The sequence below is a fragment of the Ahaetulla prasina genome, chromosome 4 (assembly GCF_028640845.1).
Source record: "Ahaetulla prasina isolate Xishuangbanna chromosome 4, ASM2864084v1, whole genome shotgun sequence".
Classification (NCBI taxonomy): Eukaryota; Metazoa; Chordata; class Lepidosauria; order Squamata; family Colubridae; genus Ahaetulla; species Ahaetulla prasina.
The window spans coordinates 133,599,381-133,615,486 of NC_080542.1; the positions used below are offsets into that span (position 1 = coordinate 133,599,381).

Below are 16,106 nucleotides of genomic sequence, written 5' to 3' on the forward strand. Positions count from 1 at the left end.
GCGCTGTGCCCTGTGAGGAGGGACTCCTTTTTCAATCTCTTTCCCGTCTCTTAATATTTACCGTCCATCTGCAATAGAGTCACCATGAAGACCTCAGCAATATATAAAGAGTGCTATATGTTATAATATACAACAAAAAAGCAAACAATTTTTTAAAAAAACTTTTAGGGTAAATACTAAACAATTCTGCAAGTTCTGTTGCAGAATATACAACTTCTATTATTGCAGTAGTAGAGAAAAGTAAATCTTAATCTCTCTTATTAACTGCATTTATATACTACACATTACCGTGTTTCCCCGAAAATAAGATCCTGTGTTATATTTTTCTGAACCCTGAAATAAGTGCTTGGGCTTATTTTAGGGGAGGTCTTATTATTTTGGGGCATGTGGAACAGGACGGGGCTCCTCTTGCCATCTTACCTGATTTCCAGCTTTGTCTCCCTAACCCTAACCAGAGGAAATGGTGGGGACCGGCTGCGCATGCATTTAAATATTTTCAGGAAGGGATTATTTTAGTGCATGAACTCAAAAGCCTGATTGGGCATACTATCAGGGTATGTCTTATTTTTGGGGAAATAGGGTAATTACTTATACAGTATATTAGTTAATTTTTCTATTCAGTCATGGATTCAGTTAACCACTCAAAAGAGCATCTTAAACCCAGGGCTTCTGGAGTTATATTATTAACTTTTCAACACAGAGTGTGTACTCCTGAGCAGGCATAAAGTTTAATTGGTGGCTTAATGCTGTGAGATCAAATGGAGCAAATTTAGTTAACATAATGAAAATTATTTTTTAAACTGATGCTACAGGAATATGAAGCTGCCAATGAAACTCAAGGCCATTTCCCCACTTCTGTATCAGTGCGTCTACATCACGCTACAATATATACAATACAGTGTACTGTATTTTTCCAAAGCCAATTCAACAGTTGAATTCAGACTGCCTGAATCCATGGTATGTTTAATATAATGCCAAATTGCCAGCGAGACTTTAGGAGAGAGGGGAGGAAAACAAAATTATATACCTCAAAGCCACCAATGACAAGGAGGGCGTTGATGCTGTGGGCACGCATGTGTTCTGCAATCTTCTCCAGATACTTTCCAGGGAGTGTACTAAAATACATTTTTTTTTTAAAAAAAGAAAGACAATCAGGAATGTAGGGTATGTAGGGTAAAATTAAATATACATTTCTCATCTCACTTAATTGGGGCACAACTATACATTGCAAAGGATATAAATAGTTTTAAAATGATCCTAAAATGTTTTTATAGTTTTAACTGTGGTAATTTTTTTTAAAATTGTAAGCTATCCAGTCATTGATTGAAATAGGCAGATACAAAAGAAAGAAAGAAAGGAAGGAAGGAAGGAAGGAAGGAAGGAAGGAAGGAAGGAAGGAAGGAAGGAAGGAAGGAAGGAAGGAAGGAAGGAAGGAAGGAAACCACCACACTTCTATTTCCCTTTCATCAGCCACTGGTTAAAAATCTGTTCTGTGCAACTGTATTGTAATTTCAGGGTATGTCTACTATTGCCTTTTTAATTTCTAGATAGATAATATATAATACTGCTGAATTACCGTTTGGTGCCAAGAATGGACCCTCCTTGGCCAGTCCAACCTCCAACGTCTCCCCACCTGATTTCTTTAATCTATGAGTCAGAACCACAAAAAAAGATTTGCTGATTAAATTATGTTTATATTGCTGACATAACTGAAGATATGTTTCTCCACTGGGTGACAAAAATCCAATTTAAGCATGAAAACTATGTCACTTAAGCCAAACATATCATGAAGTGCAATGCAAATACATTGTAATGCGTTTACCATAATTTGCCTCAAATACAACTCTTATATGTTCATGGTACAACTATATATGCAATTTCCAGTATATACTAAACTCCTCTGTCCAACTATCAAATCTAAAAAAATCATTAACTCAGTGACAGCTTAAGCAAAGCATGAGAGTTGGTTGTAAAGCCGCTTAGTTTATGGGATTCTAAACTGAACAGTAGCTTTTAATTAAATTGGAGCAAGTGGAAAAGCTAAGAAGTCCAGATCAGTTGCACAAAAGCTTATATGCCTTTATTCTGAAAAGCAGAGTAAAATGGAGACAAATCAGTCTTGTGAGAGATTCTGTCACTTTTCTTGGGTGATTTTAAGAACAAATTGGTTAAGAACAAATCATATCAGCAGGAATGCTTTTCATATTAGCAGGAATGAAGTAACTAAAATCTTTTAGGTTTCCTGATCATCTATCACCATTTGTGCCCCAAAAAAGACTGGGCCAGACAGGAGCCGTGGTGGTGCATTGGTTAGAGTGCAGTATTGCAGGCTACTTCTGCTGACTGCCGGCTGCCGGCAATTTGGCAGTTCAAATCTCACCAGGCTCCAGGTTGATTCAGCCTTCCATCCTTCTGAGGTTGATAAAATGAGGACCCAAATTATTGGGGGCAATAGGCTGACTCTGTAAACTTCTTGGAGAGAACTGTAAAGCGGTATATAAATCTAAGTGCTATTGCTATTGCCATCTCAAGGACTTTGGAATTAAACCCTGCAGTTCTAGCCACAATGTGATAAAAGGATGGAGAAATGCTGTAATGAAACATCTAAACGATTATAATAGTTAACTGACTGAGTTGGCAATCAGCTTCCTTTTAAACTGAAGCTATTTTAAGTCTTTGTAAATCTGCTGGATCAGAAGTCTTAGGGCTGAATCCGCCCTATGCATTTCATGTCATAAACACCTTCTCAGTGGAAAATACTAAAACCCAATGTGACAACCCAATGTGATAAAATTGGCTTTCGTCTGAAACTACTCAGCTGGGGTTCTTATCTCCACGTAGTGCAATCACTCTTCACACGGCAGCTGAACAATATACACAATCTGACACCAAAAATTTCTCCCCAAGCATTCACGAAGCAAATGCTTTTTCAAAAGCAAGGAAAACCATAATATTAGAAAAGAATTATATAAAAGCTATTTGAAAATGAGATACATCCCTTTACATTTCATAACTTTCAACCTCATTGTTCTTAAGTTTCAGCTTTTCCAACTTGAGGTATTCCAGATATTGGACTTAAACTCCAAAATGAAACAGTTGTTGTCACAGGCATTCAGGACAAGCTATGATGATGCCATAGTGCATCGGACCTTAGTTTCCCAACCCATGTACATTAATATCTTGAACATCTGGAGTGGAAAAGGCCATAAAATATCCATCTCTAAAAAGTGTTGTTATATTCTCTTAATATAACAGTTATATCTAACGAGGAATAATGCTACCTCTCACTCTTTTGCAAAGGTCTATTAGATAATTATAATGAATACTTTAATTTCAACCATAACAATACAAGGGCCATCAATAGATTTAAACTCAATGTAATTCGCTCTAATCTTAATTGTAGGAAATATGACTTTTGCAACAGAGTAGTAAATGTCTGGAACAATCTACCTGATCCTGTTGTTAGTCTCTCTAATCCTCATACCTTTCACCATAAACTGTCTACCGTGGACCTTTCGTGTTTCTTAAGAGGTCCCTAAGGGGGAGCACATAAGCGCACCAGCGTGCCTACCGTCCCTGTCCTACTATTCCCAATTATATATAATCATTCTGTGTTTATGGCTATCTTTTTGCCAATTTATATCTTTTTCTGTGCCAAAAATTTTTCATGTGTCCATGTCTGTGTCTACTGTTACTTGTTTTCTTGTATTTGTTGACAAATAAAATAAATTAATTAATAAATATCCAGGAGTTCAATCCTGGGTGGCTCAAGATTGACTCAGCCTTCCATCCTTCTGAGGTTGGTAAAATAAGGACCCAGATTGTTGGGGGCAATAGGCTGACTCTGTAAAACCACTTAGAGAGGGCTGTAAAAGCACTGTGAAGTGGTATATAAGTCTACTGCTATAGCTATAATGGGAACTCTTAAGATTTCTATCTAAAAGGTACAGATGAAGGCTCCCTTGACTCCTCCTTATCTGATAGTGTAGATACAGCCATCCAGTTTTCTTGGCAATAACATAGAAATGCCTTTGCCACCTTTCCCAAAACATGGCTGGACCAATTCATGGAACTCATGGAGATTAGTGACTATTGGCCTTGGTGGCGATGTGATTGTCCCTAGAGATCTTCTGCTGGGAGACTAGTAGGCTCCCTTGAACAACGGGTTGGTCACTGCCAGAAGAGACCAATCGACTAGATGGGTCAGAAGGTCCAAACCAGCAAGAGGCTGCTTATATCAGGGGTCTCCAACCTTGGCAACTTTAAAGCCTGGAGGACTTCAACTCCAGAGTTGAAGTCCTCCAGGCTTAAAGTTACCAATGTTGGAGACCCCTGGCTTATATTTCTTTGAGTTTTCATCTGCCTTTTAACCCTGGGATAACCTGAGGAAGAGGATTTACCATCCAAGTTCTAATGTGGCATCTGAGCCTAGGCAAGGCTGGCCAGGTATATCTTCCTGCTGAGACTATTTCCCAACAAATTGTGACATCAGGCAAACTTAGGAAATACCGACCTGCCCTCTAGAAAAGCCTTCAAAGCCATCAGTGACAGCTAACATTTTGTGCCCTTCGGTGATCCCAAGTCTCACTGCGGAACGGACAGCAGCATTCATCCCAGCTGCTGGAGCACCCACATTCAGCACAGCGACAGTGAAATTGCTCTGGAGAAGAAGTGGCAAGGTTTTTGAAATAAAGTAGAAGTCACAAGGCACAACGGGATAACTTTAAAATTTTTAAAAATGAAGTTTTTAATGTTTGAATTCAGACATTTAAAACAATTCTGTGTGTAACCAATTAAAAAGCAATTTTAGAAAACCTGAGGGTTTTTTTTTAAAATCAGAGTTGTTATAATAATCCCGTTACCCCTACATTCATTTCTGCTTCAAGAAGGCTCTAACTACCTAAACTTTATTTTAGAAAATCAGAAAAGCAAGTAATGTTGCACAACGGATTTGAATGCCAGTGTTGATTTTAATGTAGCTAATACACACAAAAAGGAAGAAATGCATTTTCTTAAAATAAAATAAATAAATATCAAAAAGCAAGCACCACACCTGACCTCTTAAAAGTGACTGCATCCTTTCACATGCAATCACTATACTGTGCTAAAAAACAGCCGATAACTAAAATTATAAAACAGCAAATCATTAAATACTGTCTACAAACCTGTCAATTAGTCCACATCCATAAAGCTTTTTTGCCTAGCAGTAAACCATCTTTTACTATCAGCAATATATCCAATGAAAAATCCCACATTGTGCTCTGGAGATTTTTTATCCAATGTCAACTTCTCGTTATCTGCTGTAATATATTTATTCAGAAATATTGCTTTATGCACACCCCAATTCTTATTTCCATTGGAAACCCAATTCTTGCAGAATTGTCTCCTAACTATTAGCAGACAAATCTACAAAGTTCTAAACAAACTAAAGTGATCTCTAAATATATAGTTTAAAAGCCTCCAGACACAAGATTAAAAGCTTGTAAAGATACTTGCATTTTTTTAAAATGACAAGTTTTACCAACTTGTTAATGAAAACAGAACAATTTTACACCAAACTCTACCTACTAGAATTATCTTCTTACCTAGACAGTAAACAAAAATAGTATGCTGTAGCCAGATATACTTTGAACTGACTAGTATCTGATTTTAAATGGCTATTTAACAACACAACCACAAAATTAGTGGATTAATCAGGATGCTGCTTTTAATGCATATAACATTTTATTCCAGTCCAACATTGGATAATTTTAATATAAATCTTCAACATTAACTTTATTTAGAATGTTGCAGGTTTGCAGATGTGAACATTCATTTACCCTAAGGTAAAATTCATACCTCTTAAGATAGCTAACCGTGTTTCAATTAGTACCCAAAAACTGTCAAAAAGAATCCCATGATAATATTTTTAGATGCAGTCTCTTTAATTCATTTCCAAAATTGATAGCTGGTCTACAGGTTTAATTAAATTATACAGTAATTTATAAATCTACAAAATTCTACAGTTAAAATATTATTTATTTATCTAATTTCCAAAACTTAAACACTGTCTCTGTCAAAGTGTAGGTAGTGCATAATAATAACAGAAAATATTTCTGTCAGCCCTCCAAGGTAGACCAGATAAGAAGCCAACATCCTGTAAATCAGGATTATTTTTGTTGTAACAGTTATGATCATTGAACCTTGCAAATCTGAATGTATTTCCACTTCCTATCTTCTTCTTTATGGGAAACAGAGAAGAGCTTGTCTAAGACATTCTCTTAAGTTACTTTCTGGGGCTCAGGCCTCTTACCTTATCACTGAGGCTCTATTGAAACTTTTTCTTCTGTCCCCCAAAGCCTTTCCCCATGTCCTCTACCATTACAAGAATGCTTGAAATCTCATTTTACCAGATTTCAGTACAAGGAAGCAGAAAACCAAATTCCACTGTAATCAATGTCATTTGCATTATGGTATTATGCATATTATTCAGTGGTGGGCTGCAACCGGTTTAACAACCAGTTCTGTGAGTGCGCACTTTGCACGCGCATCTAACACATTTGCATGCAGCGTTCAAAATACAGCAATTAAGCAATTAATACTACCAAATTAAGTCAATTTCAGCAATACCCTAACTTTGATTCAGTGGACTTTCTTAAGTATGGGAAGGTACACTCCAACTCTGCAATTAGTCTGTCAAAACAATGTTTTGCTGGGTTTTGTTTTTTGTTTTTTTGTTTTTATTAAGCTCTTCATTTGTTTTCTTTTCTAATACAATTACAAACAATTATCAAGAACCCGAAATGAGAAATAAAAAGATGAAGGCAAGGACTTTATGAAGTGTACCTTAGGCAGTTCGTCTTCTGGTTTTTTGTTAGACAAGAGTTTGTAGGTATTCAAGTTGTTGGTAAAACTCCTATAAAAAACAATTCTCATTTTGTTATTCTTTTCAAGACATTACTGAGAAACATAGTGGCACTGTATTTTTATGACAACATATAATAATTATTTAAGTTGATATAGATCTGCTAAATAATTAAATATCTAGATAAATACATAAACTATGAACAAATAAAACAATTAGTCAGGCCAATTTTATTTTTTATAATTTTGTCATCCTTCCTCAGTTTGGTATTTTAAAAATGCATTGAGTCTCAGCTCCTTAAAATGATGTCCCTCCTTCAAAAGACAACTGTTTCTGCAGGGAATAAATGTCATCATACAATTTCCCATGTTTTTTTTAAAAAAAATATTTATATTCACACATGCAATCAATTAATAAAAAGTAAATGAAATGTCCCAAATCTTCTCATATTGCAAATGCACACATCACACTTAGCTTATCTCATTCAATATCCCAGCATTTTTAATTTTTTAAAAAAAATTATAAGAGAACTTATTTTTTTGCAATAAAAGTGGGAGGAGGGAATAGGCCTTGCAGGGAAAACTTATTATCTTGCCCATACAGATTGTTAGATTGTAAGAACAGTAATCTGCCCCTATGGCAGACAGAAAGAATTACAACCTGGCAACAGCAATTTCACACCACATGCTTTCAAAAAACAAAGCCTCTAGATATCCTTAGTACAGGTGAGATTCATGGTGCTAATCCGGAGATTCTTTAGACTCTTTTAGACATTTACCAACACATACGCATTTGGGGGGGGAGAGGGGAATCCAGGCTCATTAATACTGTATATTTATTCTTCAGGATATACTCCTTAAGGCAATTTCCATCGCTTTAACTAGCAGCAGTCAAAAGGTCATGCTGTCTCTAATATCTCCTATTTTTGGTACAATTCAAGACCTAAGATTTGGATAGAACTGAAAAATTATTTGGAAGAGAAACCATTTCTCCATGGTTACCTACAAAACAGAGGCCTTTGATATAATTAGCCATCACCGTACATTGGAAAGCAACCCAACAATTTTTGCCAGAAGATTAAAAAATAATAATGTTGCACCTTCCACGGAGTTCTACTGCATCTCGGAATCTTCTTTCATCCATAGCTTTCTGTACATCTTGAGTCTTGGGAATTAGGGAAAACAAAAATGAATCATATGTAAGGTAAGAATAACATCCCTCAAAGCAAGGTCCAAGAATAGAAAGCGAGTGGGCCATCCTGCCGTACCACAAATGCGATTAGGTAATTGAATTAATTAAAAAAAACTAATTCAAAAAAAGCTTGTTGATTAAAAGGTCGGCAGTTCAGTGGTTCAAATCTCTAGTGCTGCATAACAGGGTGAGCTCCCATTACTTGTCCCAGCTTCTGCCAACCTAGCAGTTTGAAAGCATGTAAAAAATGCAAGTAGAAAAAATAGGGACCATCTTTGGTGGAAAGCTAACAGTGTTCCCTGGGCCTTTGGTATTTAGTCATGCCGGCCACATGACCATGGAGATGTCTTTGGACAGTGCTGGCTCCTCGGCTTTGAAACAGAGATGAGCACTGCCCCCCAGACCCGGGAACGACTAGCACATATGTGCGAGGGGAACCTTAATCTTTATTTAATTGAATTTTAAATAATTTTGATGGGTTACAATGCAATTTTCTTATACATTTATCCCATCATGTAAGACTCTTATAATAATCTAAACCTATTCAAAAAGCTGTCATAAATATGAACCAGTTGCCAAGTGTCCAGAGTTTGATCATATGACTTTGGGATGATGCAACAGTTGTAAATGTGAAAAGCAGTCAGTTTATCAGTGCCATTGTACCTTTGAATGATCACTAAACAAATGGTTATACATTGAGGACTACCTGTAGTACAAGTGTTGTCTTATTATCAGCCTACATGGCCTTACACATGTAGCTGTTTATTTAACTCATTCTTTTGTGGACAAACTAGCCTTGGTTCAATTGTTGTATAAAATAGGACTGATTATTTAAAATACAAAAACAAACAAGGAAAGGCAGATTCTCTGAAATCATACATTAATATATTGCATTCTAAGGAATGCTCCTGATTCATTTAACTGTGGTGATTTTACTGTGGTGATTCTACTGTGGTGATTCATCATTCTTGGTGATTTTAGCCACTCTAAATAACCACGATGTAATACATGCTCATGATAGTGTACACATACTCTGGCCTGCCAAAACAAACAGGAAGAACAAGGTCCAAGATAAACAGAATACTATTTTATCAAAGGCCTCCAACACCTCAGTTTGCTATCAAATTCCCATCAGCAATTTGGTTCATTTACTCCAATTGTAAGACTGACTAGAGTTGATTGTCCACAGTGCTGATAAGCATTTCTCTTATGTCACTGCTAGTGCTCCAGCTGACAGCAGGCTACTGATTGCTAGATTATACTAACAAATTAATGCAGCCACTTCCTTGCGGAAACTCACCATTTGAACACACTCCATTAAAGGCAGGCGGACAGCCAGGTTCCCGGAGAGGGTCACAACACATCCAGGTGTTTCAGGTGTGGCTTCCAGAAGAGCAAGGACAGCCTCCACACCCATACGGCTGGCCTGTAAAGAAACCAAAGTTGGTTGGTTCTTTTATAGGTATTAGAACACCTGGCGGTGGATAGTTTTGAAGCATGCCAAGAGTCCCCTGTGAAACCTCTTAAAAATTATCAGTTCTAGAAAATTAAGAAGAGAGGGAGATCAATTATTATCAGCATAGAATCCAATAGGTCTTTTAAAGGCTGGGAAACCTTCAAGAGAACAAAGGATGATACCAGAGTTGACTAAGGGATTGTTTATTTACTTATGTATGTGCCTTATGTTTATTTATTATGCCTTGTGCTATCCTGGTTCACTTCCTTCCTCTGTGGCTGCTCTCAGTCAGTGTTGATAGGAGGGGAGAGATCCAGCCTTTGCCTACTGTTTTGCGGGGTTCCATAGGGCTCGGAACTCTCTCCGCTCTTGTTTAACATTTATATGAAGCCGTTGGGTGAGATCACCCATCACCATGGACTGAGGTATCACCAATATGCTGATGATATTCAGCTGTATGTCTTGGCCCGTGGTGAGTTAAGTGATACCGTGTCCTCCCTCTCATGCCGTGTTCTAGAGACTGTTAGGGGCTGGATGGGGAGGAACAGGTTGAAACTAAACCCTGGTAACACCGAGTGGCTCTGGGTTTGGGATTCGTTGGCTCAGGGAGAATTGCCACCTTTGGTCTTGGATGGGGTGGCACTACCTCAAAGAGACCCTGTGCATGATCTGGGGGTTCTCCTAGACTCACAACTCCTGCTCAAAGAGCAGGTGGCGGTTGTGGCCAGGAGAGCCTTTGTGCCACTGCAGGTTGGGTGCCAGTTACGCCCAACAATCCCTACTCACTCATGCCCTAGTCACTTCCTGTCTTGCCTATTGCAACACACTCTATATAAGGGACACAGTGGCTCTGTGGCTAAGATGCTGAGCTTGTCGATCAAAGGGTTCAACGGTTCAAATCCCGAGTGCCGTGTAATAGGGTGAGCTCCCATTACTTGTCCCAGCTTCTGCCAACCTAGCAGTTCAAAAGGGCCTCTCTTGCCTGTTGGGCCTCAACAGACTAATGCAGTCTGTTATTAACAACAGCTGCTTGCAATTACTGCAGGTTCAAGTCCCACTAGGCCCAAGGTTGACTCAGCCTTCCATCCTTTATAAGGTAGGTAAAATGAGGACCCAGATTGTTGGGGGCAATAAGTTGACTTTGTATATAATATACAAATGGATGAAGACTATTGCTTGACATAGTGTAAGCCGCCCTGAGTCTTCGGAGATGGGCGGGATATAAATGCAAATTAAAAAAAAAAGCACGTATTAAATTTTTTTTTAAAAAAAGGGACCATCTGTGGTGGGAACAGAATTCTGTGTGCCTTTAGCATTTAGTCATGTCGGCCACATGATCATGGAGATGTCTTTGGGCAGTGCTGGCTCTTTGGCTTTGAAACGGAGATGAGCACCATCCCCTAGAGTTGGGAATGACTAGCACATATCTGCGAGGGGAACCTTTACCTTTACCTATATGGGTCTGCCCCTGAAGAGCATCCGGAAGTTCCAGTTGATGCAAAATGCAACAGCCCACATGGTTTTGTGCAGACCCCGGTGTGCACATGTACCACCTTTCTTGAGGGAGATGCACTGGCTGCCAATTTGCTTTCAGGTGCAATTCAAGGTGGTGGTTGTCACCTTTAAAGCCCTTCATGGCTTGGGACCAGGTTATCTGAGGGACCGCCTCTTGCTGGTCACATCTACTTGACCCATCAGAGCGGGGAGGCAGGAAATGTTGCAGGTCCCATTCCTGAGGGAGATACACCTGGTGTGACCTAGAAGAAAGGCCTTCTCAGTGGTGGCTCCCTCTCTCTGGAACATCATTCCCCCAGAGATTAGAATGGCCCCCACTCTAATACTCTTCCAGAAGGCGCTGAAGACCTGGTTCTGCCAGTGAGCTGGGGAACCCAGAGAGGGTTGGAGCCCATTAAATGGCTTGTGTGATCTGCTGTCTCTGGGGCAGGGGGTGGGGGGTGATTTTATTATATTATTATATTATACTATATGAATTTATTTTCTTTTTATTGTTTTAAATGTGGTTTTATATTCTGTAAGCCACCTTGACTCGCCATGGGCAAATAGGCAGCAATATAAATTCAATAAATAAATAAATATGGGTCCCCATCTATATTAAATATCTCTTTTAAAGAACCTAGATGTGATCTAGGATCATATCTATCAGGGAGACAATCCCAAATCTTCTATCTATTGACCCATTTTGTAGCTCATCCAAGTTCTTGAAACTCTCAGCCTTACCAACTCTGGGGATTCACTCTGATTTCCAAGGTCATTATATGAGCCTCTACGTATGCATATTAGAATCAAATAAAGATAGAAGAGATGGTTCTAACCTAAGAAACCCCAAATAACAACCAACCCTTCTACTTTGGGTTCTGCCCCTGCCTCTCTTCCCTTGTGATTCCAAACTGACTTTTTTGTGAATGAACCACTTCTGGACCACTTTAGACTTACCATTCTCATGTAATAAATAAAAAAAAAACATGAATAGGTTTAAAAGTATAATTTGCCTAAGAGAGTTTTTAATATGACCATTTCCCTTTCTTCAGTTTAAATTGAGCACATCTAACTTCTATATGATAATTATCTAACTACAGAACTTGAAAAGACTTCTGATAGCTTCATTTCTCCAAAAGAAAACCATTTTCCCAATTTCATATATCAAAGTACGTAGAAATTAAATATTTCTTTATACTGTTTTTAGTGATGGGGTTTATTTTTTACATAATTCTAAAAAATAATGGAGATTTTGGTATTACGTTCAAAGTTAAACAAGGGAGGGGGGAGGGAAAGGAAGGAAGAAAGGAAGGAAGGAAGGAAAAAAAGAAAGAAAGAAAGAAAGATAGATAGATAGATAGATAGATAGATAGATAGATAGATAGATAGATAGATAGATAGATAAGGGAGGTAGGGAGGAAGAAAGAAATTTAACAATAGCCATTAGGTTATGACCTAAGTTCAAACATGTTTCAATTAATTCCTTCCATGGCTCAAAGAGTAGAACAAGGAAGAAAAATCAAGTAATGCCACCTCAAACTGGGTTGTGGCAGATACAGTATTCTTCTTCAGATACTCAGAAACAAATTGGTTACATTCACTCACCAAAATCCGATCAAAAGCAGAGGGTGTGCCTCCTCGTTGCACATGGCCAAGAATGGTCACCCGTGTGTCAAACCCCAACCGCTTCACCACAAGCTGCAAAAGAAGACCAAGGTGAACCCAAAGAAGAAGATGGATTAGAAGCTGTAGCAACTGTGCTGAGATTTTCCTTATATGAGCACTGAGTAGAAGATCTAATGTAAGCTTCGAAAAATGCCTTTAGCAAATTCAGTTCTAATCCATAACAAATACTTCTGCCATCAAGTTTAAATCTCTGGGACTCTTCTCAGTCTGTTAGGAAATGGCCTTGGATAGGACTAAGTGGATCTATTTGGTTGCGGCATCTGAAACCCCAATACATTCCTTTCCAAAGATTCAGCTACCCCAACTCTACCAGCATGCTGGAAAGCCTTATGCTCATGGCTGTTTACCCATGTGTGGGGATCAGGGAACTAAGAAGAACCTATGGGATGGTTGATAGGATGGTAACTGTTGTTTTTATCAGCTACCTTCAGATCAGAGTTCTCCAAAATGGTCAATGTTGATTCCCAAGGGTTGATGGGAGCATCCAAAGGATCATTGTTTTTATTCATATTCTATTAGTTAGAATAACATGTATTACATTATTTGCATATAATAAATACTTGGGAGTCAAACAATCTGAAACTTTGTGAAGGGGTCAATGAGCTGAAAAGTTTGGGGAGGTCTCTGCTCTATATGTACATTACTTGTTGCTTTTTCACTGATTTTTAAATTTTTATCATTATTTAGAATTGCTACTTGTGAAACAAGTGGTGACATAAATAATGTTGTATAAAATAAGTGGTAGTGATTGAAATTATCAAAAATAAATAAGCTGTCCAAACTAATTTATATCCTTTTATAGAAGTTCTGATTCACTGCATGGCTGTAGTCCACAAATTCAGTATAAAAGTTTGTTTTGACAAGAGTTGCTGATAGCTTTCAAGTTTCTAAAACACAGATCAATTTTGTATAATGAGCTTTTAATCAGATGTTTATTAACAAACTACAAAATAAGATACAAATTGAGAATTATATGTTTAAAGCAGAAAAAAGTTTCAAATATTTTCTAGGCAGATTTTAATGTCACTGACAAAAAAGCAAAAACAGAAGGAGTCAGCATGGAACAGCTGAAAATGAACCATGCTGCCTTTAAAATAAGAGCAAATTACACAATATTTTAATCATATCCTTTAAAGAATATCTGCATAACTAGTTGGTAAAATAAATTTCCATGAATGTCTAGTTAAGAAAGGAGAGAAAAGGCTCCTACATCAATACTTGTTAAATATATTTTGAACCAAATGTAGCATTGCACTTTAAAATGTTTAAAATGTTTTAAGTAAGGCATAGTGACTTACTTAAGACAAAGAAAAGAGGAAGGTTATAGAACTGGGTATCTAATCTGTGTAGATGGCTATCAAAGGCCATCTACACAGATTAGGCCAATTTTCTAAGAGTTGGTAATTTTACTATCTGAATAAATACACATGACTATGAATCAAGAAGCAACTTGCTAATTTGTATTTTTTATCAACACTGCAATAAAACCAAAGTTTATTCATTCATTATCCATTATCTTTCTATAATAAATTTAGAAATCTCTTCAGAATGATTGTTTCCACATCTTGATCACAATCTACTAAGATTCCCCAGTGAACAGGGGGGGAAAATTAAGGACCAAATGTCTATGGAGATTCTCAGTCATTCAGGTCATGGTTGTATCAAAGATGCTTTTCCAAGAGGCAAGCAAACTTTATTGTTTTTCTTTGAAGACATTTTGTTTCTCATCCAAGAAGCTTCTTCAGCTCTAACTGGATGGTGGGGAATGGAAGAAGTTATACTCCTTGCACACAGTTGGTCATTTGCATTTTTTTCTAGTGAGTTGTTAAGGCCACCTGGAGGTTTATCTGTGTTGTCAGGGTCACCTGAGTAGTGCAAATGGATGTGGAGCCTTCTTGGAACTATTGAAAGGACCGTGTTGTAGACAGGAGAATGATGGTGTCTTCAAAGAAAAACCAGAAAATCCAGTTGCCTCTTGAAAAAGCACCTTTGGGACAAGGACCAAATGTGTTAACCTAGGCTTCCAACAAAACGGGGACAGTTTTTAGAAAGCTGGAACTTTTTCAATTGACTATCCCATGCAAACCATGCCTGAAACTGAAATGGGATTAAGACCCTCTGAGTTAAACTCTGAGCTTCAAACATCCTCCTTTATCAATAAAACCTCTACCAAGTACTGCGTTGACCAGACAGATACATAGGAACATTTCCTGCATAGCAGCCAGAGGAGAACCTACATTAGAACTCAAACTAAAGCATCTGCAGAACCAAGCTTTATCAATATTGCCAGAACATTCTGCATAGCAGACATTTGTTGAATGTGCATTGTTTAGTGTAACACAGAAGCTAATAACATGAAAGTGAATTTTCTACAGTAAAGAGGTTTTTTTTTTGTCTATGTGTGATTTTCAAAAGCAATCTTGAATGTAACCATACTTAAGACTGCATTTCAATTACACAATACAAAAAAAAAATCCCAATATTTATAAATAAGTTAACATGAGACATCACATATATATTCAGCAGAAGTCAGGATGGACAGCTATGTACTTACATCCTTAACTTGTTCAGAAGTGATAGGCTGGTTAAAAGAATCAATTGCTCCTTCAGACACAATTATTATATTCAACCTTTTCTTTCGGGCACGGTTCTAGGATGAAAGAAATTTAAGACAGATCAGTAAGGCTACCAAAGCTGGAATAAACAGTGGAAGGCGGAATTCTAAACATAGGTAAGAAACTTTTCATCTTCTGCATGAGACACAAATATTCAGAAAATGTATATAAGACATCTAATGAAACTATGCCCTATTGTTATTCTCCCACCTCTCCCAATGTATCTACTTCAACATGGCACATTGTACATGTACTAGGTTTTTCAGTTCCAGATTTTTAAGCCAGAATGACTAGAAATAGGAACTATAGTTGTTACCGATCAGGAAGAATACTGGATTGTAGAAAGCTTATATAAGGCTCCATGCTCAGGATTATAAAAACTCAGTAGGATAAAGTGAACCAAAAGGTTTCAGACTTTTTGGTTTCAGGAAACCTTTTCAAATCAGCTGACAAATATATGAATGCTGCAGAGTATCCTGGAACATGCTGTAAGGCAAGGATGAGGAATCACTGTCCCTTTAGACCAGGGTTAGGGAATGATGGCCCTTTTATGACTTGTAGACTTCAGCTCCTAGAATTCCTGAGCCAGGCTGGTTTGAGAAATTCTCGGAGTTGATCAACAAGTCATAAAAGAGCTCTCGTTTCCCACCCCTGGTCTAGACATTGTTGAAATTCAAGGCCCATACAGATCAAGGCTGGACATTCTGGGAGCTGTAGTGAACCATGCTTCTCCAAACCCATTTGTAGTCACAATTCCTAAATGTTGTTAAGAATTCTTGTTGTCCCATGCTGAAAGTTGAGCATGAGAATTAAGGTA

General features: G+C 37.7%; 1 protein-coding gene across 11 annotated transcripts in view; it reads right to left on the reverse strand.

The window, feature by feature from the left end:
- The window catches only part of PFKP (phosphofructokinase, platelet), a 103,093-nt gene that overhangs the window by 30,395 nt on the left and 56,592 nt on the right, over positions 1-16,106 (reverse strand). For all 11 annotated transcript variants that reach the window (XR_009155165.1, XR_009155164.1, XM_058183911.1 and 8 more), the window contains 8 exons: positions 15,229-15,324; positions 12,594-12,686; positions 9,336-9,461; positions 7,944-8,008; positions 6,826-6,895; positions 4,514-4,660; positions 1,577-1,647; positions 1,028-1,115 (listed from right to left, as the gene is read on the reverse strand). Coding sequence is in view for 9 of the 11 variants with exons in the window: in XM_058183911.1 (XP_058039894.1) it covers positions 1,028-1,115; positions 1,577-1,647; positions 4,514-4,660; positions 6,826-6,895; positions 7,944-8,008; positions 9,336-9,461; positions 12,594-12,686; positions 15,229-15,324 (756 nt within the window). In the remaining 2 variants the exon portion in view is untranslated. The remainder of the gene's footprint in view (positions 1-1,027; positions 1,116-1,576; positions 1,648-4,513; positions 4,661-6,825; positions 6,896-7,943; positions 8,009-9,335; positions 9,462-12,593; positions 12,687-15,228; positions 15,325-16,106) is intronic.